The sequence below is a fragment of the Podarcis muralis genome, chromosome 10 (assembly GCF_964188315.1).
Source record: "Podarcis muralis chromosome 10, rPodMur119.hap1.1, whole genome shotgun sequence".
Classification (NCBI taxonomy): Eukaryota; Metazoa; Chordata; class Lepidosauria; order Squamata; family Lacertidae; genus Podarcis; species Podarcis muralis.
The window spans coordinates 75,016,764-75,044,543 of NC_135664.1; the positions used below are offsets into that span (position 1 = coordinate 75,016,764).

General features: G+C 46.5%; 4 protein-coding genes and 1 pseudogene across 4 annotated transcripts; all 5 read left to right on the forward strand.

The window, feature by feature from the left end:
- The first annotated feature begins 1,587 nt into the window (after positions 1–1,587).
- Positions 1,588–2,560, forward strand: LOC114604864 (olfactory receptor 5V1-like). Its single transcript, XM_028745385.2, has one exon. It carries the CDS (start codon positions 1,588–1,590, stop codon positions 2,521–2,523), a length of 936 nt encoding a protein of 311 aa, XP_028601218.1. The 3' UTR covers positions 2,524–2,560.
- A 230-nt stretch (positions 2,561–2,790) lies between these two features.
- On the forward strand, positions 2,791–3,780 carry LOC144329103 (olfactory receptor 5V1-like; annotated as a pseudogene).
- Positions 3,781–12,185: 8,405 nt separating this feature from the next.
- On the forward strand, positions 12,186–13,121 carry LOC114604865 (olfactory receptor 5V1-like). The gene has a single exon (XM_028745387.2). The coding sequence runs from the start codon at positions 12,186–12,188 to the stop codon at positions 13,119–13,121; it is 936 nt and encodes a 311-aa protein (XP_028601220.2).
- Positions 13,122–18,160: 5,039 nt separating this feature from the next.
- LOC114604866 (olfactory receptor 5V1-like) lies at positions 18,161–19,096 on the forward strand. Its single transcript, XM_077935626.1, has one exon. It carries the CDS (start codon positions 18,161–18,163, stop codon positions 19,094–19,096), a length of 936 nt encoding a protein of 311 aa, XP_077791752.1.
- A 7,392-nt stretch (positions 19,097–26,488) lies between these two features.
- LOC114604867 (olfactory receptor 5T7-like) lies at positions 26,489–27,451 on the forward strand. Its single transcript, XM_077935632.1, has one exon. The coding sequence runs from the start codon at positions 26,489–26,491 to the stop codon at positions 27,449–27,451; it is 963 nt and encodes a 320-aa protein (XP_077791758.1).
- Positions 27,452–27,780: the final 329 nt, after the last annotated feature.

Sequence of the window (27,780 nt, forward strand, 5' to 3'; positions counted from 1 at the left end):
AGAGCACAATAGATTCGTCCTGTATTTTTAGCCCTTTTTAATAGTGGTGTCCCAGAATAATATCTCTTTGTTCCTTGGTCTTAAATGCAGTCATAAGTTATTTTTGTGTCCTTTTTAGGCCCAAATCTATAGGCTTTTTCTATCCACGATTCAACTTCTTCCTTTTTCAAGTCCCACCATACCATGAAAAAATCCGTCAAAGATTCCCTGAGTTTCTCTTCATCCAGATGCGGGACCCCCCTCAATCTTAAGTGGGATTCCTTTTCCTTCATTTGAAGAAAAGCAATTGAATTTGCATTTGCATTTTGTAATCTTTCCAGATCTGACACTCTGACTGTCTCAAGCTGTGCCAACCTTGTATCATGTGTAGTAATCTCAGACTTAACTTCTTTCAGTTCAGCTTCAAATCTTTTGTCCAACTTTTCTATGCTTGCTATATTGCGATTTAAGCCGTCTCTAATATCATTCAGTATTGTCATAACCGGTTCCTCAAAGGGTGGATTCTTGTTTTGTCAGCACACAATGTAATTCAGGAATTTCAAGGTCAGTACCACAGCTTGTTGTAGTGAGAAAGAAAAACAAGTTCCCTCCCCTAGTCCCACAGATGCCAGCCCAGCCAGACAGCAGCCCCCCTGTTCTTTAGGAACAAGCTGAGAGAGGAAAAGAAAATTTTAAAATCCCTTTCTTTTTCCTTGTAACAATTATAGACAGTCCTGAAGGGAGAGGACACTTTTAGCTACTTAAAAATATGTCAGGATAGCCGCAGGACACAATTTAGCAGAGTTAGTGGAAACGGAGATTAAATGTTTCCTCTTCCATTGTGATGTCACAATGGAGTCTAGCCTTCCTCCTGGGAGGTCCACTGCAGATTGAAGGAGGCTTTTTCCTCAGTAACAATCACACAAAGTTTATATTTTTTTTAAATAATTTCCCCCTTATCCTCCTTAAAGGGGTGGGGGATTTTGCCTGCAAAGTTTCAAAGTTCTTTTTTCTGTTTAGGCTTCGGTCTTTGCACACCGATTCCAGTTTCTTCCAACAAAAGGGACCGACCTCCGTTTTTAAGCCCCTTTTTTCGCTGATCAAATTTTCAACTTAAGACTTTCGCTTTACTAACAGTTCTGAATTTTAAGTCCTTTTTTTGAAGAAGAAATTGGCCGCTCACAATCGCCAATCTCAGAGCTTCGCGCAGTGAAAGAAGCAGTCTTTTCCGCTGTGCCGCATCTCCAACCCCGCTTGCTCTCGGAGCTCTTACGAGCTTACTGGGGAGCAGAGGTGTCACGAAAAGGCACCCGCCAGATCTCCAAGTCCTCAGAATGCCCAAACTGAGGGTTTTTTTGGGGGAACCATGACACTCTCGTGGTCTCCCCTTGCTTCAATGGGCTGGGGCTCTTTCAGCCAAAAGAGATCCCGACTGCCATTACCGGGCGACCAACCGGATGTCTCCCATCCGTGTTTTAAAGGTATGGACCTAGAAAACATGAAAAAGAATGTTGGTGGGACAGATATCTGTTTATAACAGGATGACTACTATTGGGCTTCCTTCAACGTCACTTTTCTCTCTTCTCAGATCCTCCTCTTTCCTTCCTCATGGATGCAGAGAATCAAACGCAGGTAGAAGAGTTTATCCTCTTAGGCCTCTCCAGAGCCCTGAGCAACCAAGCTCCCCTCTTCTTGGTGTTCCTAGCTGCCTATTTGGCCATCGTCACGGGCAACCTCATGATGTTAATCGTGGTCCTGATGGATTCGCGCCTTCACAGCCCCATGTACTTTTTCCTCAGTCACCTATCTTGCTTGGACATTTGTGGTTCATCTGTCGTTGTGCCAAAGATCCTGGTGAACCTTCTGCGCCAGAGTCACACCATCTCCTACAACCAGTGCATGGCACAAACATTCTTTCTGGTCGGGTTTTTTGGATGTGAGCCTGCCCTGTTAGCCATCATGGCCTATGACCGCTATGCCGCCATTTGCCAGCCATTGCACTACAGCCGTCTCATGAGGAACAGGCTGTGCATCTATCTCGCTGTGGCCTCCTGGGTCTGGGGCTTCCTGGACTCAGCAATTCACGCTGTGTTGGCCTCCAAGCTTCGCTTCTGTGGAGCCAACCAGATTCCGCAAATCTTTTGCGATGTGCCCCCGCTGTTGAAAATCGCCTGCAGTGATACGAGCATCAATGAATTGGCCACTCACATCACCAGCATCTTTGTGGGCCTGGCTCCCTTCCTCTTCATCATCTTCTCCTATTTCTACATCTTGGCCTCCATTCTGAAGATTCACTCCAACACTGGCAGGAAGAAAGCCTTCTCTACCTGTGCTTCACACTTGGTTGTGGTCATTCTCTGTTTAGGAAACGCATTCCTAAACTACAACCGCCCAAGCGCCGGCTACTCTCTGGAGATAGACACACTGATCTCAGCGATGTACTGCATCGTCACCCCTATGCTGAACCCCCTCGTCTACAGCCTCCGCAACAAGGAGGTGAAGGAAGCGCTGAGGAAGGTTCTGAACTGCTGGAAGACGGTTTGAATCTCATTTCTGCTGCTCTATACCACAGTGTCTTCTAAAAGTCTGGTAGCTATTTTCTCTGACATCTGGTGGGAGGGCATTCCACAGGGCGGGTGCCAATACCGAGAAGGTCCTCTGCCTGGTTCCCTGTAACTTGGCTTCTCGCAGAGAGGGAACCGCCAGAAGGCCCTCGGTGCTGGACCTCAGTGTCTTGGTGGAACGATGGAGGTGGAGTGCTCCTCCTGATTATATGGCTGGTTTCTCCTCCCCTCCAATAGAATTTTAAGTGAAATATCAATATATAACATGACTCCCCCCTTCTCCACGTGGCTTTATGTATTGTATAATTTTCTTTTGCCATAAGTCACTTGGAGACATTTGGGTGACAAGAGACTAAGAAGTTTAATCAACAACAACAACACTGAATTAAATGGATCAATGGTCTGAATGGGTAGAAGACTGCTTACGATCATAGAATCACAGACCTGCTACTCCTCCGTCACTGTCCCCAGAATTTTGGCCAACCTCCTCCGCTGCCGCCACCACACCATCTCCTAGCACCCGTGCCTGGCCCAGATGTTCTTCCTGATGGCTTTCTCAGGTTCTGAGTGCTGGCTGTTGGCCGCCATGGCATACGATCGCTATGCCGCCATTTGCCAGCCTTTGCATTCCTCATACCTCATGAGCACGGGTGTGTGTGTGCAACTAGCCACCATCATCTGGGACTTGGGTTTCCTGGACTCAGTGGTCCACATAGCCTTGGCCTCCAATTTACACTTCTGCGGGGCCTTCCAGATCCACCACATCTTCTGCAACCTCTCACCACTGCTGAAAATTGCCTGCTGGAACAAGCGCATCAGCAAAATTACCGTTCACATAGCCACCATCTTTATGGGCCTGGGCGCATTCCTGGTAGTCGTCATCTCCTACGTCTACATCTTGGCTTCCATCTCGCCAATCTGCTCCAACAAGCGGGCAGCGCAAGGCTTTCTCCCACATGATAGTGGTCGTGGAAGTGGATTGGTGAACTACAACCACCCCAGCACAGGCTACTTCTTGGAGGTTGACACCTTGATCTCCACCATGTGGCCTTTGGGGCCAGCTAATATAAATATATAAAGCCATTTTATTTCCCCAGAGAAACTTGGAAAATACTCTTCATTTTAAAATCTTCATTTATTTTCCGTTGCCGCTGACATCTTTTGTTATGACTAAAGCTTTATATTTTGTTGCTCACAGCTGTGTTTCTTTTTAATGTAAGTGATCCAGAAAATGTTGTTGTTGGGTGGCAAATAAATATTGTCAATAAAAAACAAATACACAAATACACAAACAAAACCACCAGTGCTTGTGCATTGTGCTTGGATGCTGAGTTAAGCCAAATCTTGTACTCTGTTGTGGTGAGTTTGGTGGGTAGGAAGAGCAGGGATTGGTAGGTTCGTGAGCAAGTGTAAATCTGTGGGACCCTTCCCCAACTGTGTGAAGAAGCTTGCCAGAAGAAGAGTATCTTCAGCTGTTTCCAGATAATGCAAATAATGGGCATCTGCCCTAACTGAACACAGATGCTGTACCAGCAGCAGGGCCTTGTCAGTAGTGGCGCCCGCCCTGTAGAACGCCCTCCCATCAGAGGTCAAGGAAATAAATGGCTATCTTTTAGAAGACACCTGAAGGTAGCCCTGTTTAGGGTAGTTCATAATGTTTGGTGTTTTATCGTGCTTTTAATATTCTGTTGGGAGCCGCCCAGAATGGCTGGGGTATAAATATGTAAGTGTGCTGTTGGGTGGCATATAAATATTGTCAATAAAAAACAAATACACAAACAAAACCTTGTGCATTGTGCTTGGATGCTGAGTTAAGCCAAATCTTGTACTCTGTTGCGGAGAGTTGGGTGGGTGGGAAGAGGTGGGATTGGTAGGTTCATGAGTATGTATAAATCTGTCGGACCCTTCCCCAGCTGTGAGGGGAACCAGAGCTTACAGGGTTAAACAGCTCAGTTCCATCATCCTGCCTATGAGGGGTGGAGAGATCCACATCCGGGATCTGTTTCTTTGTTCTGTCTGTACTTTCATTTTTGTCTGGGACGGAGGATGTCTTTCTCTCTGGAAACTGGCTGAATTTATTGCTGCTGTAAATAAAGCTTTTAGCATATAAGGAAGCTGAGTGGAATCTTGATTTATGCATACAGTGGTGCCTCGCAAAACGAAATTAATCCGTTCCGCGAGTCTCTTCGTCTTGCAGTTTTTTCATCTTGTGAAGCACGGCTTTTAGCGGCTTAGCGGCTATTAGCGGCTTAGCGGCTATTAACGGCTTAGCGGCTTAGCGGCTATTAACGGCTTAGCGGCTTTAAGAAAAAGGAAACAAACTCGCAAGAACTCGCAAGACGTTTCGTCTTGCGAAGCAAGCCCATAGGGAAATTCGTCTTGCGGAATGACTCAAAAAACGGAAAACCCTTTCGTCTAGCAAGTTTTTCGTCTTGCGAGGCATTCGTCTTGCGGGGCACCACTGTACTATGCACACACAGAGGGCAGAAGGCCAATTCACTGTGTTTTACTCTGCTGTGCTCAGAGTTCCAAAGAGCAGAGATACACGACGGAAGCCTGCAGGACCTTCACCCTGAGCAATATTTACAGGTTATGGACTAGTCACGCTCCAAAGGCAAGGGAGCTTTCTGCGAAGCCTGCGCTGTGCCTGTGTCCTTAAAGAGCTGCAGAGAAATCCAGCTGGAGCTTCTTCTATGCTGCGTGCCTTTTAAGGCAAGGCAGAGTGCTCACTGGGAAGAAAGGATCTTGCTGAAGGAAGCATCCGCTTGAAGCCAGCTAGCGTGAGTACTAATGTCCGGGGGAGGAGATGGCAGAGCTTCAGGAGACCTTTAATGTCCCATTTGAAAGGCTCAATGGGCAGAATTGGGAGTACTGGTCCCGAAGAATGAGGGCATGGCTTCTGGCCAAAGGGCTCTGGCACTGCACACAAGCCCCACTGACCCAGGCTGCAAACGGAGCTGCTGCAGCAGACGTGGAGGCTGCTCTGAAGAGAGATCAGTGGGTGCTGTGTATGCTGAGAGCTAGCGTGGACGCTTTGCTGTTGCAGCACCTTGAGGGTCTCAAGATGGCTCAGCCTGCTTGGCAGGTGCCGGAGAGGATTTGTGAAACCACAGCGGGAGCCAAGGGCCACGTTTCTTGGAGCTGCTTCTTTGGCTTCTTTGCTTCTATGTGACGAAGAGGCCTGTAGACAGAGAGCAGGGGTTTGAGCAGGCCCAGGCTGTCCTGCATCCAAGAGTGGGGGTGCAGGGAGGAGTGGAGACACTGTGAAAGCTTTTGCTTCGAGACGTTGCTACAGATGCAGGTCCCCCTCCCATCTCATGAGTAGAGGCACCAGAATGATCCAAGGTCATCTCCCATGGCAACCACCAGATTAGCACATCTGTGAAGCGTGGGAAGCCGAGAAAAAGGGGAACTGGCAGAGACGGTTTGGAGCAAAGGCACTTGGCAGCTTCCATGGCAACAGTCAAGGACTGTGACCAGGGCAACATGCTGACCTTTGTGATTGACAGTGGAGCATCACACCACCTAGTGCCCTCTGGTGGTTTTTTGTGTAACTGCACCTCTGTAAACTCGGGGGGGGGGGAGTTGCCTTGCAGATGGAAGCAAACATGCTTTGACTATGTCTGGCTCACTGTCTTGTTCTTTCTTACAGGCGTCGATTGAGGCTTACATTGTCCCCGAATTGTCCTGCTGCTTGTTATCTGTTTCTGCTCTTGTTGCTGATGGTTTCAGAGTTTGTTTTGAGAATAACATGTCTCATTTCCAGGGGTGGGCGACAGCTGATCAGTGTGGAATGCAAAGATAGACTGTTTGTGCTACAAACCTCTCTTGCAGGTCCAAGTACCACTAAGGCAGCACAAGCTCAATGTGCCAACGTTACAGTCCATGATGCGTGCCACCATATTTGGCACAAAAGAATGGGTCAAGTGAACTGGGGATACGTGAAGAAGATCCCAGAGTGCACTGAGGGGTGCAAAATGAAGTCATGTGCCAAATTTCTTGATTTCAGGGCCTGTAAACAGGCAAAAGTGAAAACATGTTCTTATCCTAGGTCTGACAGGGTAACCACCAAACCCTTTGAACTGGTCACGCAGATTTGTGTGGCCCTATGCCAGTGGCCAGTCTGGGTGGGGCCAAATTTGCTCTTTCTCTGGTGAATGATTTTTCATGAAATGGCTGGATTTTCACAATCAAACACAAGAGTGAGGCTGCATTGATAGTGAGAGACTGTATAACAGCAGTTGAGTTGCAATACTCATTGCGTGTTAAGAGCTTTCATTCGGATCTCGGTGGGGAGTTCACCAGGTCTGCGCTGCAGAGTTTCTTCTGCCAGAAGGGGATACGCCATAAGTTGACTGTCGTGCACAGTCCCCAACAGAATGGTGTTACAGAATGCAAGAACAGAATGCTTCAGGAGATGTCCGCAACTTTGCTTTTTGATGCTGGGCTCCCACAGAGGTTTTGGGGGGAAGCATGGCGGAAAGCTTCGTTCACTTTGAATCATTCTTTCGGTTCTGTTGTAGGGGACACACCCTATTTTCTGCTGCAAGGCAAGAAGCCCAAGGTGCATTTCTTCCATGTGTTTGGCTGCAAGGCTTGGGTCCTTGTGCCAAAGGCCAAGTGCAGAAAAGGTGGCCCTAGGTCCCAAAAGATGATTTTCTGTGGGTATGAGCCAGAGACCAAGGGGTGGAGATTTGCCTATCCAAATGGCAATCAGTCCAGGGTTCTAATCAGCAGGAGTGCTGAGTTCTGTGAACAGAGTGGGTGGACCCGTATACATGGGAACCCGACATTCTTTCAGGGAGTCTGCTTGATTCTGCTGATGAAGAAGAGGTAGAGGCTGAACCTGCTGCTGAGACACAGAGTCCTGACCCAGAGCAGGAACAGGGAAGAGCTTCTCCTAAAGCTGTGAAGCTTGAACAGAGAAGTGCTCCTTCCTCACCCACAGGTCCAGCTGAGAAGTCCAGAAGGCACAGTAAGTCAGAGGGGGAATTCTCTGACAGCAAGGAGTTCTGAGTACAAGGCTAGGCTAGTAGCCAGAGGTTTCACACAGCGGAAGGGGCTGCATTACATTGAGGTATATGCTCCCACTTCCAGGAGTGAAACTCTGCGCATGCTCTTAGTCATTGCTGCACAAAGATGTTTTCAGGTGCATCACTTTGATGTGGATGTGGCCTACTTGAACTCAGACCTCCAGGAGGATCTGTACATGCTTCCTCCTCCAGGGTTTGAAGGCTGGGTGCTGTGTGGAAATTTCACAAGTCAATTTACAGGCTGAAACAGTCGGCCAGGACTTGGAACTTGCTTCTGAATGAAGTCTTAGAGTAGTTAGGTTTCAAGAAGAGTCTTGCTGACAGCTGCCTGTACCCAAAAGTGTCAGGAGAGTCACAATAACTGGTCTTGGTGTTTGTAGATGACATAATTCATGTCTCAAGGGCAGACAAACAGGTGCAGAAGTTTGCCAAAGAGCTTGGAAAACGTTTTCAACTCAAGAACCTGGGTGCAGTGAAGGTCTACCTAGGGGTACAGATAGACAGGTCTGAAGATGGAAGCTTCTTGCTCAGTCAGAAAGGCAAGATTAAGCAGTTGCTCGAGAATTTAAGAATGTCTGATTGTGCAGGGGTTAGGACACCCATGGATACAAGCTACATGAAAGACAGTCAGATAGGAGAACACGTTGAGTTCGAGAATGCTGAGATCTTTCAGTCAGCTTTGGGTAGTCTGTTGTATCTTTCCCAGTGGAGCAGGCTGGACATTGCTTTTGCTACCAATCTGCTTAGCCAGGAAGCTACAAAACCCAGTGTAAATGCCTGGAATGGTATTAAGCGGGTGCTGAGATACCTGCAGGATACCAAAGACGTCCTGCTCAAACTGTCAGCTACTGGTGACGCCAAGCTCACTTGTTGAACAGATAGCGACTGGGCGAATCTGGATGATAGGAAGTCTGTATCTGGAATGGTAATAAAGTTTGGGGAATCTTCAGTTGGGTGGAAGTCCCAGAAGCAGAGTCTCATTGTGCTGTCCTCTACTGAAGCTGTGTTCAGCTCACTGTCAGAGTTGTGCCGGAAACGGGAGTTCTACAGGTGTCTGGTTCAGGAAATCTGCAGGGAGTGTTGCTTGCCCATCACTGTTTGGGAGGACAATCAACCCTGTATGAAGTTGGCAGAATCTGGGCAGTCTAAGGCCAGAACCAAACATCTGGACATACGTTTCCAGAATGTGTGTCAGAGTGTTCAAACAGGCTTGGTGAAGTTGCAGTACCATCCAAGCCAAAGGAACTTAGCAGATGGGTTCACAAAACCTTTGCGCTTCTAGCGTTGTGGGGAGTTGTGTGAAGGTTTGGTTCTGGGGTAAGTGGTGATACTTACAAGCCCCCAGCAGCACAGGACGAGAGGGGGTGTGAGGGGAACCAGAGCTTACAGGGTTAACCAGCTCAGTTCCATCGTCCTGCCTCTGAGGGATGGAGAGATCCACATCCGGGATCTGTTTCTTTGTTCTGTCTGTACTTTCGTTTTTGTCCGGGACCGAGGATGTCTTTCTCTCTGGACACTGGCTGAATTTCTTGCAGCTATAAATAAAGCTTCTAGTGAAGAAAGAAGCTGAGTGGACTCTTGATTTATGCACACTATGAAAGCACAGAGGGCAGAAGGCCAGTTCACTGTGTTTTACTCTGCTGTGCTCAGAGGTCTGAAAGAGCAGAGATGCACAATGGAAGCCTGCCAGACCTTCACCCTGAGCAATATTTCACACCAACTGCATGAAGAATCATAGAATCATAGAGTTGGAAGAGACCACAAGGGCCATCAAGTCCAACCCCCTGCCAAGCAGGAAACACCATCAGAGCACTCCTGACATATGGTTGTCAAGCCTCTGCTTAAAGACCTCCAAAGAAGGAGACTCCACCACACTCCTTGGCAGCAAATTCCACTGTCAAACAGCTCTTACTGTCAGGAAGTTCTTCCTAATGTTTAGGTGGAATCTTCTTTCTTGTAGTTTGGATCCATTGCTCCGTGTCCGCTTCTCTGGAGCAGCAGAAAACAACCTTTCTCCCTCCTCCATATGACATCCTTTTATTTATTTAAGAAGCTTGCCAGAATAAGAGTATCTTCAGTTGTTTCCAGAAAATACAAATAATGGGCATCTGCCCTATCTCAACATGGATGTTGAACCAGCAGCAGGGCCTTCTCAGCAGTGGCGTCCACTCTGTGGAACGCCCTCCCATCAGATGTCAAGGAAATAAACGACTATACGACTTTTAGAAGACACCTGAAGGTAGCCCTGTTTAGGGAAGTTTATAATGTTTGATGTTTTATCATGATTTTAATATTCTGTTGGGAACTGCCCAGAATGGCTGGAGTATAAATTATTATTATTATTATTATTATTATTATTATTATTATTATTATTATTATACAAAACAGGGGCAGCCACTCTGAAGGCACTGCTCCAAACTGCCATGGACTAGGCTTTGGATATTTTAGGGACTTCAAGGATAGCCTTTCCTGCAGAACATAGTGACCTCCTGGGACTATAAGGGATAATGTGGCCTTAGACAAAGTGTTCCTTGCTAGTGGGAGTTTGCCTCCATGGAAGAAGACTCTCTTCCCCTCTGGTCCAGGCACACCCCAGGACGCTGGCAGCCTCCCAAAAGCTGTGCCCTTCCACATCTCCTGCGTTGGCTACTGCTTCCACCTTTTACTAGCCACGGTCACTAGAGTCTCTCACCTAGGATGATCTCCTCCTCTTTCTCCAAACTGCCTACAACGTTGGTGGCTGGCAGGTGAGAGATAGAATTTTAATTTCCCCATAGCTCTTCCTTCCTTGCTTTCTCACCTGGCTTAGCAACATCCACACAAGAGCTCTTATGGTGAAAATGAGTCTCAAAGGGAATTTCAATCTCGCCAGGAGGACACACTTTCCATAACATGACTTGATAGCTCTGAGGTTACTGCTGGCCTCCTGCCCCCTCCCTACCAGCAATTAAGGGTGCCCCAGTTAAAGGACACCATCCATTCTGCTTGGCTCTATCATACCTGCAAAAAAAATCCTACCCCCATGGGACATTTTGATTCACTGCAGCTGGAGCCTTCCTCTGGGTGCACAGATATCCCCATGGTCCACACACAAGGTAACAATTGCTCCCTTATAAGGAAAGACAGCCAGCAACCCACAAGGCAGGCAGCAGAGAAGTTTGCTCACATGGGCCCTGGTGTCACCATGAGATCTTCATGGCCCTTTCTTGGTGTCACATTTGGAGAAGAGATTTTGCCTAAGCTGCCTCCTCACATCTGGTTGCATTTAGAACTCCTAGTAGTGTTCTGAACTCCTAGTTTTCTGAAGGAAAACATCAGGAACCTTCTGCTTGTTTCCAGGCAGAATAAAAACTTACTTGTTGGCTAGAAACGTCCAGCCTGCACCAGCTTGTATCACACAGAGACGCTTCCAGAACCCTCTGGAAATAGAATAGGAAAGATCTCTACGCATCAGATCAATACTTACTACACCAAAGAATGCAAGCAGACAAGTCTATCCATGGCTACTGGCCGAGGTAGCTAAACTTTAGCCAGAGATCTCAGAGCACTGAAGAACACTTGCTGGGCTCACACACATCGCCTTTCTCACAAGAGGCAGCTGTGGAGTGGGAGAGGGAGACGTGTGAGTACACCGAGAAGAGACAGGCGCTGAACAGGAAAAGGTGACTGTTTTGAACAATGGCAGGGGTCCGAGTAAATCAAGGATGCACAGATGCAGAATTGTGTTTTCAAATAATTCCAGAAGTTAGAATAAAGCAGGAATGGAGGAAAGCAGAGGGGGTGGGGTGGTGATTTCCAACAAGGGCAAAGGTGTGAGTAGAGTGATCAGGGGGTGATGTGGGGAGAGATATAAGAAATATCATATCAGATAAAGTAAATATTAAAAAAATAAAAGAAATTAAAAACCCTACAATACTGTTTACAAATTCAATAAAACATCCAAATGTGGGATTTCTCAAATCCCTTACTTCCCTCTGCCCCTTCCCAGGGTTCCATTATTTCATCATAAATTCACGCATGTCTGTGTAATAGTATTCATCTTATTGTATCCAATTATATCTTTTATAATCATATTGCAAATGTTTCGTAAAATCCTGCCAAGGGAGATGGCAATTCAAAAGAAGGGTTGATTACAGAGTAAAGGGAGCTTCAAAATGCTCTGTGGTGCGAGTTTTCTGGTGTTCAGTTCTATGTTCTACCAGTCTCTATTTCTGCTTGTAGAAATTGACTTGTTGGCTTTTGAAAAACAAACCCCCTCAGTGTCTTTCCATGCCTGCTTTCTTCAAACCTCTGCCATTATTAAAACCCACAATTTTGGTCCCTTTCTCCCTACACTCCACTTGAACTTCTGTCATTGTTTCTTCTGCCTTATTTACTAACAGTAATTAGCCAGAGTGTTGCTTTTGCATTTTTGTGGATTGTTTCTGTAAAGCAAGAAACCATGCACTCCAACTGTGGTTTAAAGGTATGGATCTGGCTCTATATTTACCTAGAAAACATGAAAAAGAACGTTGGGTGGGACAGATATCTGTTTATAACAGGATGACTACTACTGGGCTTCCTTCAACTTCACTTTTCTCTCTCCTCAGATCCCCCTCTTTCCTTCCTCATGGATGCAGAGAATCAAACGCAGGTAGAAGAGTTTATCTTCTTGGGTCTCTCCAGAGCCCCAGGCGACCAAGCTCCCCTCTTCTTGGTCTTCCTAGCTGCCTATTTGGCCATCGTCACGGGCAACCTCATGATATTAATCGTGGTCTTGATGGATTCGCGCCTTCACAGCCCCATGTACTTTTTCCTCAGTCACCTGTCTTGCTTGGACATTTGTGTTTCTTCTGTTGTTGTCCCAAAGATCCTGGTGAACTTCCTGCGCCAGAGTCACACCATCTCCTACAACCAGTGCATGGCACAAACATTCTTTTTGATCGGGTTTTTTGGAAGTGAGCCTGCCCTGTTGGCCGTCATGGCCTATGACCGCTATGCCGCCATTTGCCAGCCATTGCACTACAGCCGTCTCATGAGGCACAGGCTGTGCATCTATCTCGCTGTGGCCTCCTGGGTCTGGGGCTTCCTGGACTCAGCAATTCACGCTGCGTTGGCCACCAAGCTTCGCTTCTGTGGAGCCAACCAGATTCCACAAATCTTTTGCGATGTTCCCCCACTGTTGAAGATCGCCTGCAGTGATACGAGCATCAATGAACTGGCCACTCACATCACCAGCATCTTTGTGGGCCTGGCTCCCTTCCTCTTCATCATCTTCTCCTATTTCTACATCCTGGCCTCCATTCTGAAGATTCACTCCAACACTGGCAGGAAGAAAGCCTTCTCCACCTGTGCCTCACACTTGGTTGTGGTCACCCTCTGTGTCGGAAACGGATTCGTAAACTACAACCGCCCAAGCACCGGCTACTCTCTGGAGATAGACACAGTGCTCTCCGCAATGTATTGCATCGTCACCCCCATGCTGAACCCCCTCATCTACAGCCTCCGCAACAAGGAGGTGAAGGATGCCCTGAGGAAGGTTCTGAACTGCCGGAGGACAGTTTGAATCTCATTTCTGGCTCTCTGTAGGGCAGGGCTTCACTGGAACATGTCTGCTGGGAACAGTGAAATTGATGAGTGGGAATTAAGGAAGAGGGAGAAACTATAGACAAAGTCACTGTCAGGGACTGGACTCAAGAGGGCGAGGGGGAGATGGAATGGTGAGACCACCACCCCCTTCTCCTGATGCTCCTGAAGGAGAGGAATGCAGTATTGAATTTCAGCAGGGCTTTGAGGAGTTTGAGGGAAGCTCCAGCTCAGAGACAGCCCAACAGAAGAGTTGGGGAGTGTTAGAAGAAGGGGAGAATGTGGAAGGGGGACCAGCTGACACATTGTCACTGGAGAGTATTTCTGGTCAGGGGCTCTCAGAGCCAAGAGAAGGATGAGCCCAAACAGAGTGCAGAATGTGGGGAGGATGATCACAGGGAGAAGGCCAGAGGACCATGGAGTATTTGTGCAGCTGGTTCTTCCTGTTCAACTGCCTTGCATTTGCTCCTATTGAATTTCATTCAGTTATGACCCAGTTGCACATGTGCTAAGGTCATCTTGAATCCCAATTCTGTCCTCTGCAGCATTAGCTACCCCTCCTAACTTGGTGTCATCTGCAAATTGGATGAGCATCCTCTCAGTTCCTTCATCCAAATCATTTATAAAGACATTAAACAACAGCGGACCCAGGAAAGTAGCCTGCGGTACCCCACTAATCTCTCTGGGATGATGAGGAACCATTAATGAGTACTCTCTGGGTTTGGTCATGCAACCAGCTACAAATCCACCTAACAGCTACCTCATCCAGCCCATGTTCTACCAGCTTCTTGGGGGACTTTGTCCACAGCCTTACTGAAATCAAGATACGCTACGTCCACAGCATTCCCCTGATCCACCAAGCATGTTTATCACAGTCAAAAGTGAATACATGGAAATATGAAAGAATACTAAAGTTGTTGTTGTTGTTTAGTCGTTTAGTTGTGTCCGACTCTTCATGACCCCATGAACCAGAGCACGCCAGGCACTCCTGTCTTCCACTGCCTCCCGCAGTTTGGTCAAACTCATGCTGGTAGCTTCGAGAACACTGTCCAACCATCTCGTCCTCTGTCGTCCCCTTCTCCTTGTGCCCTCCATCTTTCCCAACATCAGGGTCTTTTCCAGGGAGCCTTCTCTTCTCATGAGGTGGCCAAAGTCTTGGAGCCTCAGCTTCACGATCTGTCCTTCCAGTGAGCACTCAGGGCTGATTTCCTTAAGAATGGATGCGTTTGATCTTCTTGCAGTCCATGGGACTCTCAAGAGTCTCCTCCAGCACCATAATTCAAAAGCATCAATTCTTCGGCGATCAGCCTTCTTTATGGTCCAGCTCTCACTTCCATACATCACTAATGGGAAAACCAGAGCTCCAACTATACGGACCTTTGTTGGCAAGGTGATGTCTCTGCTTTTTAAGATGCTGTCTACTAAAGTCAAAGCCCGTAAAAGCCCAACTCTCTTCAACATGCAAAGGAGTGTGGCATGCTGAGTTCAGACAGTAGGGTTTCCCTGGACTTTCTGCTTCCACTATATGGCAGGATGCATTTTCTTTACAGCTTTGTGCATATGGAGAGAGGCTGAGCAAGAGATGGAAGGTTCATGATGCCAGAGCACTGCATTCTTGCGGAGAGAAAGCCAAACTTTTATGTCAGTGGTTCCCAAACATTTTGGAGTCAGTACCTGTAATATTTCTGGGTCCAACAAGAGGTATCGAAAATGAGGAGTCGTTTTATTTTACAAACTTTTATTCAGAGGAGCCTCTAAGCTGTTAGAGAATCCACTAGGGCAGGGGTGGCCAAGAGAGGTTCAGGTCAAAGTTGTTGAGCTTTTTCTGCCAATGCATCCAGTTCATTTTGTTGTCTTTTTAGATAATTTGTAAAAAGCTCCCCTTCCTCCTTAAAGTCACAGTTGTCCTGGTCTCGCAGTTTATATGTCAATTTAGCCAGTTCTGCATAAGTCATCAATTTTTCTTGCCTCTCTTCTTTCGTTGACACTTCCTCATTCTTCCATCTTTGTGCTATCAAGACTGGCAGGGTTTGAATAAACATACACAAATTTATTGGTTGATAACTTGATAGATAGATAATGTAAGGATATGTACAAGTGTATAACATGCAGAGAATAATATGTGCTGAGAAATCAGTGAGAGGAGCTGAGGGAAGTCTCTGGGGCAGAGTGTTTGATGGGGGAAAAGGGGGGAGAATAATGAATATATGTTTTGAAATTTTGTTTTGCTGAAATTGTTAATAAAAAAATATTTTTTTAAAAAAATGTTGAGCTTTCTTTAGAGAGGAGGGAAGCCCAGTTTTAAAGGGTTTTGGGGAGAAAGAGGAACAGCCACTCACCAACAAACAGCCTCACTGAGTAAATTCCGTCTTCTGTTCTACAGATCGTGCAACGATGGAGGCTGGGGTGAGGGGGCAGGGCTGGATTCGATTTTACCAATGCAAAGGGAAAAGACCCAGTGATTGGCAGTGATCTACCAAAACCTCCTGGGGATTGACCTGTTGGACATCCCTGCACTAGGGTGTTGGGCAGAAGTGGGGCAAGGGCAAGGATTTCAATTGGTGAGCAGGGAGTGAGCAGGGAGCAGCCCCTAGATATATGCAAAATGTGTATAAAAGAGTTCTGTAAACCCCATGCTTTCTGCATTGTAGGAGGTTGGACTAGATGACCATTGGGATCCGCTCCAACTCTGCATTTTAGTATCCTATGTGATGGAATAGAAGGCGGATCGCCGAAGAATGAATGCTTTTGAATTATGGTGCTGGAGGAGACTCTTGAGAGTCCCATGGACTGCAAGAAGATCAGACCTCTCCATTCTTAAGGAAATCAGCCCTGAGTGCTCACTGGAAGGACAAGTCCTGAAGCTGAGGCTCCAATACTTTGGCCACCTCATGAGAAGAGAAGACTCCCCGGAAAAGACCCTGATGTTGGGAAAGATGGAGGGCACAAGGAGAAGGGGACGACAGAGGATGAGATGGTGGGACAGTGTTCTCGAAGCTACCAGCATGAGGGAGGCAGTGGAAGACAGGAGGACCTGGCGTGCTCTGGTCCAGGGGGTCACAAAGAGTCAGACACGACTAAACGACTAAACAACAACATGTGATACAATATTTCTGCTTCATAATTGTATGTATGTTATACATACCGGTAAATGTTATATGCATAATGTTATATGCATTGCTGTATGTACTGGAAACCTGGAGTGTTTATGTGTATCGTAATATATATAATAATAAAACCAGTGTGGATTAGCTTCAGATTTTCAGGAGATTCCACCACTAACTTCTGCAAACATTGAGTTCCCCGAAAGTCTGTGCTGATCTCTCCCTCGTGTAGATGGTGTCATTTAGGCCACACAATCATGGCAGCTCAGCACTGGACATTGAAAACAGAGGGAATGATGCCATTCTCTGGCTCTGAAGTCATTCTCTGCAGCTCCATCCCACCTCCTTGAAAGTCTCAGAGTAGCACCTGTTTTCTTTGAGTTTTCCTCTCCTGCCTCACTCCCTGCAGATTTCCTCTCCAGGGGCGTCCCCAGGGCCCCTGCCTCGCAACATATCCTCACCTGCCGAGGCACTTCTGTCCCCACGCAAGTGCAGAAACTTTGGAGCCGCTGCAGGCTCTCCAAAGGAAACATTGGCAGCCTTCTTCCAGAAAATGGGGGTGATGCTTGTGGTGGCAGGTGCCCAACCAGCTCACCTGGGCTAGAGGCAAAGCTGGCGTTTCTAATGCCCCGTAGTTAAGTCCTCGCCAGGTAGTCTTGGGAATAAGCCTTGAGATGGACTGACAACGATGCTGAACTACTGAAGGTTCTGTGGGCATCGAGGCAGATTATGAAAAGGTGCAAGATGCAAAATCTGTAGGGGAAGTTTGGAGCTGAGAGCGACCTTCTACAGAGTCAGACCGCTGGTCATCTCCAGGGCAGAGCAACTCTGCAGGTTCTTGAGCAACCTTAATTGAAGGTGCTCTGCACTGAAAGTGAACCTAAGGAATACTGTGGGGTGGCTGGACCTCACTGAGGGAGGGATGAATGGCATGCTAAAAGCCCTAACTGTGGTGGGACACAGGATGGAGGTAAGTTACCATACTTCTTTATCTGCTGCTTTCTCAGTTGCAGAAGATGGGGAAACATGAACACGCTAAGCTGGTTAGAATTCAGGCAGACATCAAGACTGTGTTATTGTCTCTGACACTTAGGTGTGTTGGATCTCGTGGTTTCTTTCTCCCCGACTCTGCTTTATTTTATTGCCTTTAGACAATTCATTAAGTAATTCAAATATTTGAGCACTGAAATCAAATCAGGAGGTTCATGCATTTTCTCAGAGTTTAATAAGCCAAACCTCTACATGTTCTCTCTGTGTATTTTTTTTTTAACCTAATGACAGAACAGAAGTCATTAGCAAGTGCCGCTGATTTGAGACGTGTAAAGATATCCACAAGCAAGACGGTGGCCTTTCAACTGACCTGCCCCTCTCTCTCTGCCTGGAGGCTCCCCCTGAAGGACTGGCAAAAGGATGTGTGACTCTGTCACATTCAGTGTCTCTCAGTTTCTCATATTCCCAGTCTTAAGTTGAGTTCCCCACAACAGTTTGTAAATTGTCCTTGTGAGAATTTATCAACATTTTACAATGAATTTATATTTTTGTATGCCATTATGCCTAATGCACACCTTTTGCAATGCAATTTCCCTTCATTTAACCTGCCTTTGTATGCTGTTTTCACCAATATATGCATTTGTATGCTGAATTTGTCCATTTTTGTACACATTACTTGGCTGGAGAGCAGTGCTGTTGAATTTTGAGCAGAGAATGACTGTGTTTCAGTCTGTGTGTTGTTCTGGAAAGCGACAAGCTTTTAAATGCAACCAGAATCAGATTTATCTCCATCCCCAGAAATGCACCAGCAAAAGATAGTTGGTGTTCCTCATTGCTGATTATGCATCCTCAGCTGAATCCAGGGATAGGCAAAACGTATTTCTTGTACAGGTTCCTTTCCTTGCAGGTGAATTCCATATCTTCGATGGAAGCCAACAACCAGACCACACAGGTAATGGAGTTTGTCCTCCTGGGTTTCTCCGGCATGCTAGATGACCAGAGATACCTCTTCTTGGCATATTTCACCATCTACTTGGTGACCATCACTGGTAATGTCATGATCTTCACCCTGATTCAGCTGGATTCCCATCTCCACAGCCCCATGTACTTTTTCCTCAGCCACTTATCATGCTTAGATATTTGCCTCTCGTCTGTCACGGTCCCCAAAATCCTGGTGAATCTTTTATACCAGCAACACACCATCTCCTACAATCAGTGCATGGCCCAGATGTTCTTCCTGATGTCCTTCACGGGGGCAGAAGCTGTGCTGCTGGCTGCCATGGCTTATGATCGCTACGTCGCCATCTGCAGGCCTTTGTACTACTCGGGCCTCATGAACGCCAAGGCTTGTGCCCAGCTGGCCACTACCGCATGGGTTTGGGGCTTCCTCCATTCCACTTTTCACACCGCTCTGAGCTCCAACTTGCACTTCTGTGGGCACAACCAGATCGGGCACATTTTCTGTGACGTCCCCCCGTTGTTGAAAATTGCCTGTGGAGACGTGTACGTCAATTTCATGGCGACTCAGGTAGCCAGCGTTTTCATAGGACTATTCCCCTTCCTGGCCATTGGCCTCTCATATTTCTACATCCTCTCCTCTGTCTTGCGGATCCCGTCCAATGCTGGCAGGCAGAAAGCCCTTTCCACTTGCGCCTCTCACGTGATCGTGGTCACCCTTTACTTTGGGAATGGGCTGGTTAACTACAACCAATTTGGACAGGGCTACTCCTTGGAGACAGGCACTGTGATCTCCACGATGTACTGCATTGTCCCCCCTGCGCTGAACCCCCTGATCTACAGCCTCCGCAACAAGGAGGTCAAGGGAGCCCTAAGGAAGCTCCTGGAAAGCCAGAGGAAATGACACACTTCTTCAAGCAGATAATGATGCCAGAAATGAGACTCTCAGAGTTCCCTGGCTGCTTAAGACTTGCAGGCATGCTTGCATGGTAGCAAGCTGTGGAATGGAGATCAAGGCAGACCCATCCACCACAGCTGGTGCCAGAGTAGCCCTGCCAGAGCCAAGGCATACCCCTGTCATTTGCCTGGCCACAATGGCCACCACAGAGGGCAGCCCTGCTCCCTTCATGGCACAAGTGTTGAACAATTCCCCCATCTTGTCTTTTGGGTGGAACAGCGGGAGTGGAACTGTTTGTAAGTGAGTGGATGAATGAGTGAAGAAAGAAAGAAAGAAAGAAAGAAAGAAAGAAAGAAAGAAAGAAAGAAAGAAAGAAAGAAAGAAAGAAAGAACACTCCAAACTCTGGCACAGAAATGTTTATGTATATTTTTTTAATGGAACTTGGGAATCCTGATATGGTGCACAAATCACCAATATCTCTTGCCCATCGATTGACAAGAGCTCATTTCCCCTATGTAGTTGCCATCAGTTTATACATTTTTATTGTGTTGTTTTTTAAAAAAAATAATTTTTATTAAGTTTCCATTTACCAAATTAAACTTATCATACCAATTAGTCCAAATTACATCAATACACATAATAAAGTCCAAATGTTTTCCAAATTATAATTTTTTTGTGGGGGTACCCATGCTTCGTGATCGGCCGGAGTCCAATCATCTATATTTCTGCTGCTTTCATGTTTACAATGATGTTTTCAGTCCCATCTTCTCAACTCTTTGTCGTTACTCATTTTCCTTTTCAGTCTCCTCCGAGTTCTCTCTATACATTTTTATTGTTGCATGTCTCATGTCTAAAACACTCACATTTTCAAAAATTTCAGTGCTCAGCATCACTAACAAATAAGTCCAGTCCAGTACTGAGACCCACAGTGCTATTTATTTATTTTTTGGTTTAGTCATGTGTGAATATATTTGGGGTTTCTTGTACAGTCAAACCCTTGATGGCTAATGGCCTTGGATGGTAACTGGATATTCCATGTTATTGGAATTTAACCATGCCGTTAGTGCTCTCAACCTGTCTTGCTGAGGACTTAAAAGAGTTGCTATGCAGTATTTTGATCAATTTTGATTTCTCCAAGTTTCCATTTCTTTGGAAATCTTAATTTCAGTTCTCAACATTTCCACATCAGTTTGCAAGTCAATGAAAAGACTTCTTGAAAATTCATCAGGAATTTAGTGCAAATCTTTGCAGATATCTCTATGTGAGAGCCAGTGTGGTGTAGTGGTTAAGAGCGGTAGTCTCCTAATCTGGGGAACCGGGTTCGTGTCTCCGCTCCTCCACATGCAGCTGCTGGGTGACCTTGGGCTAGTCACACTTCGCTGAAGTCTCTCAGCCTCACTCACCTCACAGAGTGTTTGTTGAGGGGGAGGAAGGGAAAGGAGAATGTTAGCCGCTTTGAGATTCCTTAAAGGGAGTGAAAGGCGGGATATCAAATCCAAACTCTTCTTCTTCTTCTTCTAATATGCACATTTCTGCAATTTCCCTAATTTAATGCTTTCTGTGTTACTTTCACTGGTACATGAATTTTTATGAACATTTTACACTACTATATCCATTTTTTCACACATTCATTGGCTGGAGAACTGCATTGCAACATTTGTAGAAGTGCAAATTTCAATGGATGGATCTGCATTTTGTGTTGTGTCTCGTTTCAGGGGTGCATGTGCAGATTAAGTGGCATAGTTCAGAAGGCAGAAGCTGGGAAATACTGGGTGGGGAGCAGCTAGGAGAAGAAACACTGGGAGGGAGAGGGTTAACAGATTCACTGTCTCTGGAAAGCATTCCTCCACTCTCCCCAAGGTCAAGAAGAGCTCAGAAAGTGGCAGAACAGAAAGCACAGAAAACACAGAGGGTACACGTTCAGATGACAAGACTTAGAAGTGACATAGATTAATAGGGACGTAAGGAGGTGGAATCCTTAATTGGGAGCACCGCCATTCCTAGGAGATGGGTTCTTTGTTCTCTCGCAGTGGTTATTAAAGTTTCCAACTGGTAGGAAGACTCCTTTTCCTTTGTTCTGCTTATCTATTGCCACGGGGGAGGAAGCCAATTCCCTGAAGCCTGACACCCACGTAGGCCACCTTGAGCTCCTTGGAGAAAAAGATGGGATCAATCAATCAATCAAGAGTGGGTCAACAAGAGAGGAGGCGCAAGTGGCCCCTGCACTCTTCCATTTGTTGACTTATTCTAACACCTATGATAGAACGTAAGAAAGCAACTCTCTCCAACATCACTGGAGGAAGGCCAGTTTATTTCTGTTTTGGGTACCATGCTTGAATGCAGGGGTGTACCTGAGGGTTGGCCAGGTTGGTCTCCGCCAAAGGCCCAGGCCCAGGGAAGCACAAAAATTGTGCCTCTTCCCTCTTGTTAGGAGCCCACCAGCCCGTCTGTGCCCTCCCTGGGCTGCTCCTCTGGGCAGCCAACATCTCCTTGAGAGCCAGTGTGGTGTAGTGGTTAAGAGCGGTGGTCTCGTAATCTGGGGAACCGGGTTCGCTTCCCCGCTCCTCCACCTGCAGCTGCTGGGTGACCTTGGGCCAGTCACACTTCTTTGGAGTCTCTCAGCCCCACTCACCTCACAGAGTGTTTGTTGTGGGGAAGGAAGGGAAAGGAGAATGTTAGCTGCTTTGAGACTCCTTCGGGTAGTGATAAAGCAGGATATCAAATCCAAACTCTTTTCTTCTTCTTCTTCTTCTTCTTCTTCTTCTTCTTCTTCTTCTTCTTCTTCTTCTTCTTCTTCTTCTTCCTGCCAAGGTCTTTCTGCTTGAATGCGATTCATAGAGTAAGAATCTGCTTTGAAAGTCTACCACAGTAGGAAAATCCTTAAATAAATAGATTAAGACTAGCAAGCAGGGCATCTTTCAATGGTTATTCTCACGAGGTCCCTGATTGGCTGCTGCACAAATGACATTCCCTGCCATTGGATGGAATCTCTACAAATTTCTTCCCCAAGAGAAACTCTTGATTTCTCTCTGTTTCTCAGTTTTCAATCTTAAATTCAGTTCTTCACATTTCCACATTAGATTGTGGTTGGTTGTTGTTTTGTTAAAGTCTTCATGAAAATTCACCAGCATGTTAATGCAAATTTATCCTATGTTCTCCTTCTCTCTAAAGAAATGCTTTTTCTATCTCTTTTCTGGAAACATATGCCTACTTATCCACGCATATTTGTATGCATTCCCTGACTGGACAGCTGCATCCCCCCCCCCCCGTCATGGAACTGCCATCAGAACAGGGGCAGGAAACAGAGGGGCAGTTGTGTTACTGGGAGCCTCTGAAGATCTCGCGAAGCAGTTCCTCTTCCGGTGATTAGAAAAGCCCTACCTCCAGTGGGGAAGAGGTGAAAGGACCAGAGGATGCTGGAGGGAGCCTCAGCACCACTCCTGGCCAAGCCGGCCAGGAGGGAAGCACGCCCCTTCCGTCGCCCACCCTGCGCAGAAGTCTAAAGCACAAAGAGGGAAGGAAAAGGCTGGGCATAACAAGACTTTTATGCTGGGGGAGGTCCAGGAAACAAGCACTCCCGGATTCTGCTAGCGATTGAGGCAGACATGAACTTTGGGGCTCTGCGCTGTATATAGTTTTTGCACCTAAATGAAACCTGTAAAAGACAGGTCGGAGTCCTGCCTGGTTACTCGTGAGCAACCACCTTTGCCATCTGACACCCTCCCCCCCAAATGGAAAAGTGTGAAATTAAATGAAAGCTAAACTGACTTTCTTCCCCATTTTTAAATAAGAGCCAGTCCTCTTTGGTTTGAACATTGCAATTCCCTGACTCCCTTGGGTGACGCCCAATACCCTTGTCATCAGCATTTTCTGCCAGGCGAAAAATAAAGCCCAGAGGGAGGGGTGTCTTTTCCTGGGCTTCTTGATCTCTCTTCCTTTCGTTGCAAATGCATGTTCTTCAGGGGCTGCTCAAACAATAAAAACCTTCTTTCTTGCCAGAGTTGGGTCCACAGGGTGTACAGGCAAGACACAGCCAGGTGTTAGGAGATGAGGTGGTGCCTGAAACACAGCCAGAAACGGAGAGCTTTTCTTAGGCAGAACATGAGCCTGATTTGTCTCCAGTCCTGGCACGGTGGAAGGTGGGGACCCTGAAATCCACAAACCCCCTCTGTCGCCCCTCACCTTCTCTGTCCCTGGGACTCTCCCTCCTGTCTGGCTCTCCTCCCTGGGTCACCTGGAAGCAGCACCTGGGTCTGACTTTCTCCCCACCGATTGTCTGACTCTGCAGCAATCACCTGAGTTCATTCAGCAGGAAGATGGCAGGTGAGGAGCAGAAACATAAGGGAACCTGCGCAGGTTCCATCTGCAATGGGGACTGGGGGAGGAATTGCTTGTCTGCATGCACTGGTTTGTTTAAAAGCATGCAAACTGGGCATTGTCTAACACTGGTCAGGATGTTTGAATCAATATGGGAAACGGGGAAATAATCCAGGCTGGCTGATTTACAGTTGGCTACAAAGTGATTCCATGTTCTGTGCAGCACAGGAAAGCTTCAAAGCGTTCAGAGTGTTCAGCGACCTGCTTGAGTCGGATTCGCTGTGTCCAGAATAGGGATGGGCAAATCGTTTATGCTGTGAACCACCCTGAGATCTGGCGGTGGTGTTATACAAATTCTATTTCTGACAACAACCACAATGATTTTAGTGCAGAGTTAGTGCTTTTTTGTTTCGTTTTTTGCAATTTTGCCAAATGTACACCTTTTTGCAAAGCAATTTCCCCCAATACAGTAGTACCTCTGGTTAAGAACTTAATTCATTCTGGAGGTCTGTTCTTAACCTGAAACTGTTCTTAACCTGAAGCACCACTTTAGCTAATGGGGCCTTCTGCTGCCGCTGTGCGATTTCTGTTCTCATCCTGAAGCAAAGTTCTTAACCCGAGGCACTATTTATGGGTTAGCGGAGTCTGTAACCTGAAGCATCTGTAACCCGAGGTACCACTGTATAACACATGTTTGCATGTTATCTGCAGTGTGTGTGTGTGTGTGTGTGTGTGTGTGTGCCCGTGTCCACAGACCCAGTATACACATTTTTGTACACATTACTTGACAGGGGAACTGCATTGAAGTGTGAAGGGTGACTGTATTTCAGTTTGCATGCTGTTTCAGAAAGAGCGGATTCAGTAGGCTTGCCTAATAATAATAATAATAATAATAATAATAATAATAAACTTTATTTACACCCCGCCCTCCCTAGCCAAGACCAGGCTCAGGGTGGCTAACATCATGTATAAAAACAATTGATTAAACTACAACCTAAAAACAGGATTAAAATACAACTTAAAATGCAGACTCATTTCAGTGGAAGTCCAGATCAAAAACTATTTGGGGGGAGAAAATGTCAAATCTTCACCAAGGCCAGCTATCCAGACTGGTCCTACGTGGGCCAGAAAAAAGCCAGGGAAGTCCCCAAATAGGAGTTCCATCGCAGAAGGAAAAGGACAGAGGGGGATGGGAACTGAATCTTAATATCTCCTGCACCGCTAGCCCAGAATGGTTTTATGGTTCAGCCTTATTCATCAGCTGTAGGTTCAGGACAGACGCCACCCCCAAAAGTGCTGCTTCTCACAGTGCATAAGCAATTTATGGCCCTTGCTGCCTCAAAATGCCACAATGGCTTTACCTTAAACAACTGCAAAAAGGAGCTTAGATGCAATTAAAGAAGCAGTGAAAGTATATCAGAGACTATTAGCCAGGGTAGTTAAAAGTTAGAGAAACATTACATGTCATTGAAAAACATCTGCTGGGGTGAACTATTGCCTTAGTGTCCCAATGGTCAATTTATTTGGTGTCATCCAGTTGACTGCTTTGGGATGAGCCCATCTGTTAATTTCCTATATTTTTTGCCGATATTTCTGTTGTGTTCTTCAGTAATCTGCTTTCTATTTTAACAAATCCCCCCCCCCCTCCAACTACATATTTCAGTAATATTTTTTGATAGGACAAATGGCAAGAAAGGAGATTCAGACTTAACATTAGGAAGAACTCTCTGAGGACAAGAGCTGTTAGACAGCGGAACGGACTCTCTCAGAAGGTAGTGGACTCTCCAACTTTGGAGGCTTTTAAACAGAGGTTGGATGGCCTCAGGGATGGATCAGGGATGCTTTAGCTGAGATTCCTGAATTCCAGGTGGTTGGAATTTGTTGTTGTTTTTTAGTCATTTAGTCATGTCTGACTCTTCGTGACCCCCTGGACCAGAGCACGCCAGGCACTTCTGTCTTCCACTGCCTCCCGCAGTTTGGTCAAACTCATGCTGGTAGCTTGGAGAACACTGTCCCACCATCTCGTCCTCTGTCGTCCCCTTCTCCTTGTGCCCTCCATCTTTCCCAACATCAGGGTCTTTTCCAGGGAATCTTCTCTTCTCATGAGGTGGCCAAAGTACTGGAGCCTCAGCTTCACGATCTGTCCTTCCAGTGAGCACTCAGGGCTGATTTCCTTCAGAATGGAGAGGTTTGATCTTCTTGCAGTCCATGGGACTCTCAAGAGTCTCCTCCAGCACCATAATTCAAAAGCATCCATTCTTCGGTGATCAGCCTTCTTTATGGTCCAGCTTTCACTGGTTGGAATGGAACGGTGGTTGGAATGGAGGACCCTAAATACTAGCTCTTTCCCAATTCAAATCAGACTTCAAATTCAGGCAGTTACTAAACCCATCTCTTTTGGCCTCAGTTAAAATGATGACCCTTACAGCTTTCCCCCAAGTTTCCCCCATTGTGGTCTCAGACGAGATTTTCAACAAAAATGCAGTTAATGTTCTTCATTTTTCATAGAAGAAACCTACATAGTAAATCCCAGTTAGGTGGTTGGAAGCAGGGTCCCCCATCTACAGACCTATCATAGAAGTTTCCAAATGCATCTTCATTATCTAGGCGAATATGAGCTGCACGTCAAGATGGAGATGTGTGGATTCAAGAGGTTCCCACTTGGTTGTGCTTTCCTTGTTCCCTCACAATGTAAATACTAACATTCAGCCCTTTAATCTGCACTTATATGCAAGTTGTTCATATGTTCCAAATTTGTACAAGTCTTCAATCCAGTCGTAGAAGGAAACCACATTTTTATTTTTCCAATTCATCGGCATCAGTCTTTTTGCTGTCCACTCAAATTGTCCTTTTGTAAGGTTCCATGTGCTGGGTATATAATTCAAGACGATGTTTTGCTCTGCAAGTGTAAGGTTGTTCCATACAGTTATGTTGATGGTTTCAGTTTCCGTCTGCCAAAAATCTTTTAAAAAACAAACAAACCCACCTCTGCCCATGATTTCACATGTGTGTGTTCCAGAACCTTCTTTTGTCCGCATTAATCTCTCTTCCTTGCTGCTCTCTTCTCAGAGTTGACCTTGATGCAGACCACGGAAGGCAGCAATGGGACGCTGGTGGTGACCGAATTCATCTTCCTGGGTTTCTCTGGGGTCCAAAAAGGTCAATCCTTCTTCTTCCTGCTTTTTCTGACCATCTACCTCTTCACCCTGGTGGGAAACTCCATGATCTTCACCCTGATCCAGCTGGATTCGCGCCTCCACAGCCCCATGTACTTTTTCCTCAGCCATTTATCCTGCTTGGACGTCTGCTACTCGTCTGTCACCATCCCCAAGATCTTGGTGAACTTCCTGCGCCAGAAACACACCATTTCCTACAACCAGTGCATGGCCCAGATGTTCTTCCTGATGACCTTTGCAGGGACTGAGTGCGCCCTGCTGGCCGTCATGGCCTACGACCGCTATGCCGCCATTTGTCAACCCTTGCACTATGCTCAACTGATGAGCAGAAGAGTGTGTGTCCCTCTGGCTACCACTTCTTGGATCTGGGGCCTCTTGGACTCTGCCATTCACACTGCACTCTGCACCAACCTGGCCTTCTGTGGGGCCAACCAGATCCACCACATCTTCTGTGATGTCCCACCACTGCTGAAAATCGCCTGCAGTGACACCTATATCAACGAGATGGCCCTTCATGCAGCAAGCATTTTTGTGGGGATCAGCCCTTTCCTCCTGGTGGTCGTCTCCTATATCTTCATTCTGTCGGCCATCCTTCGGATCCGCTCCAACACCGGCAGGCACAAGGCCTTCTCCACTTGCGCAGCCCACATAGTTGTGGTCATCATCTATTTTGGGATGGCCAACGTCAACTACAACCGCCCGAGCGCAGGCTACTCCTTGGAAGTGGACACCCTGGTCTCCACACTCTACTGCATCATCACCCCTATGCTGAACCCCCTCATCTACAGCCTCCGCAACAAGGAGGTGAAGGAAGCCCTGAGGAAGGTTTTGGGGGGTCAGAAGAAGGGATATAATTCCCCTCACTAACAAGGGGTGTGGAAAGCAGATCACCAGATAATCATTTGAAATGCACATTAGCAGCACCGCTCCTTATTCTATCAGGAGGGTCTCTTTGCTCATCTGTTCCAAAGGTGCTCCTAGGATTGTACAAAGTGCAAAAATATTGACACACAAGTAGCATGCTCCCCTCATCCTTATAGGACTAATTTAGCCAGCTAGCCCTGGTGATCATCTAATGTTTACTGGATGGATTTCCCCCCTAAATTGATTTTTTTAATTCTGAATTTATTGTTATTCACGTTTTATACTGTATTTTATGCTGTTTTTTGTTGCATCAATTGTTTTAAATTTGTTGT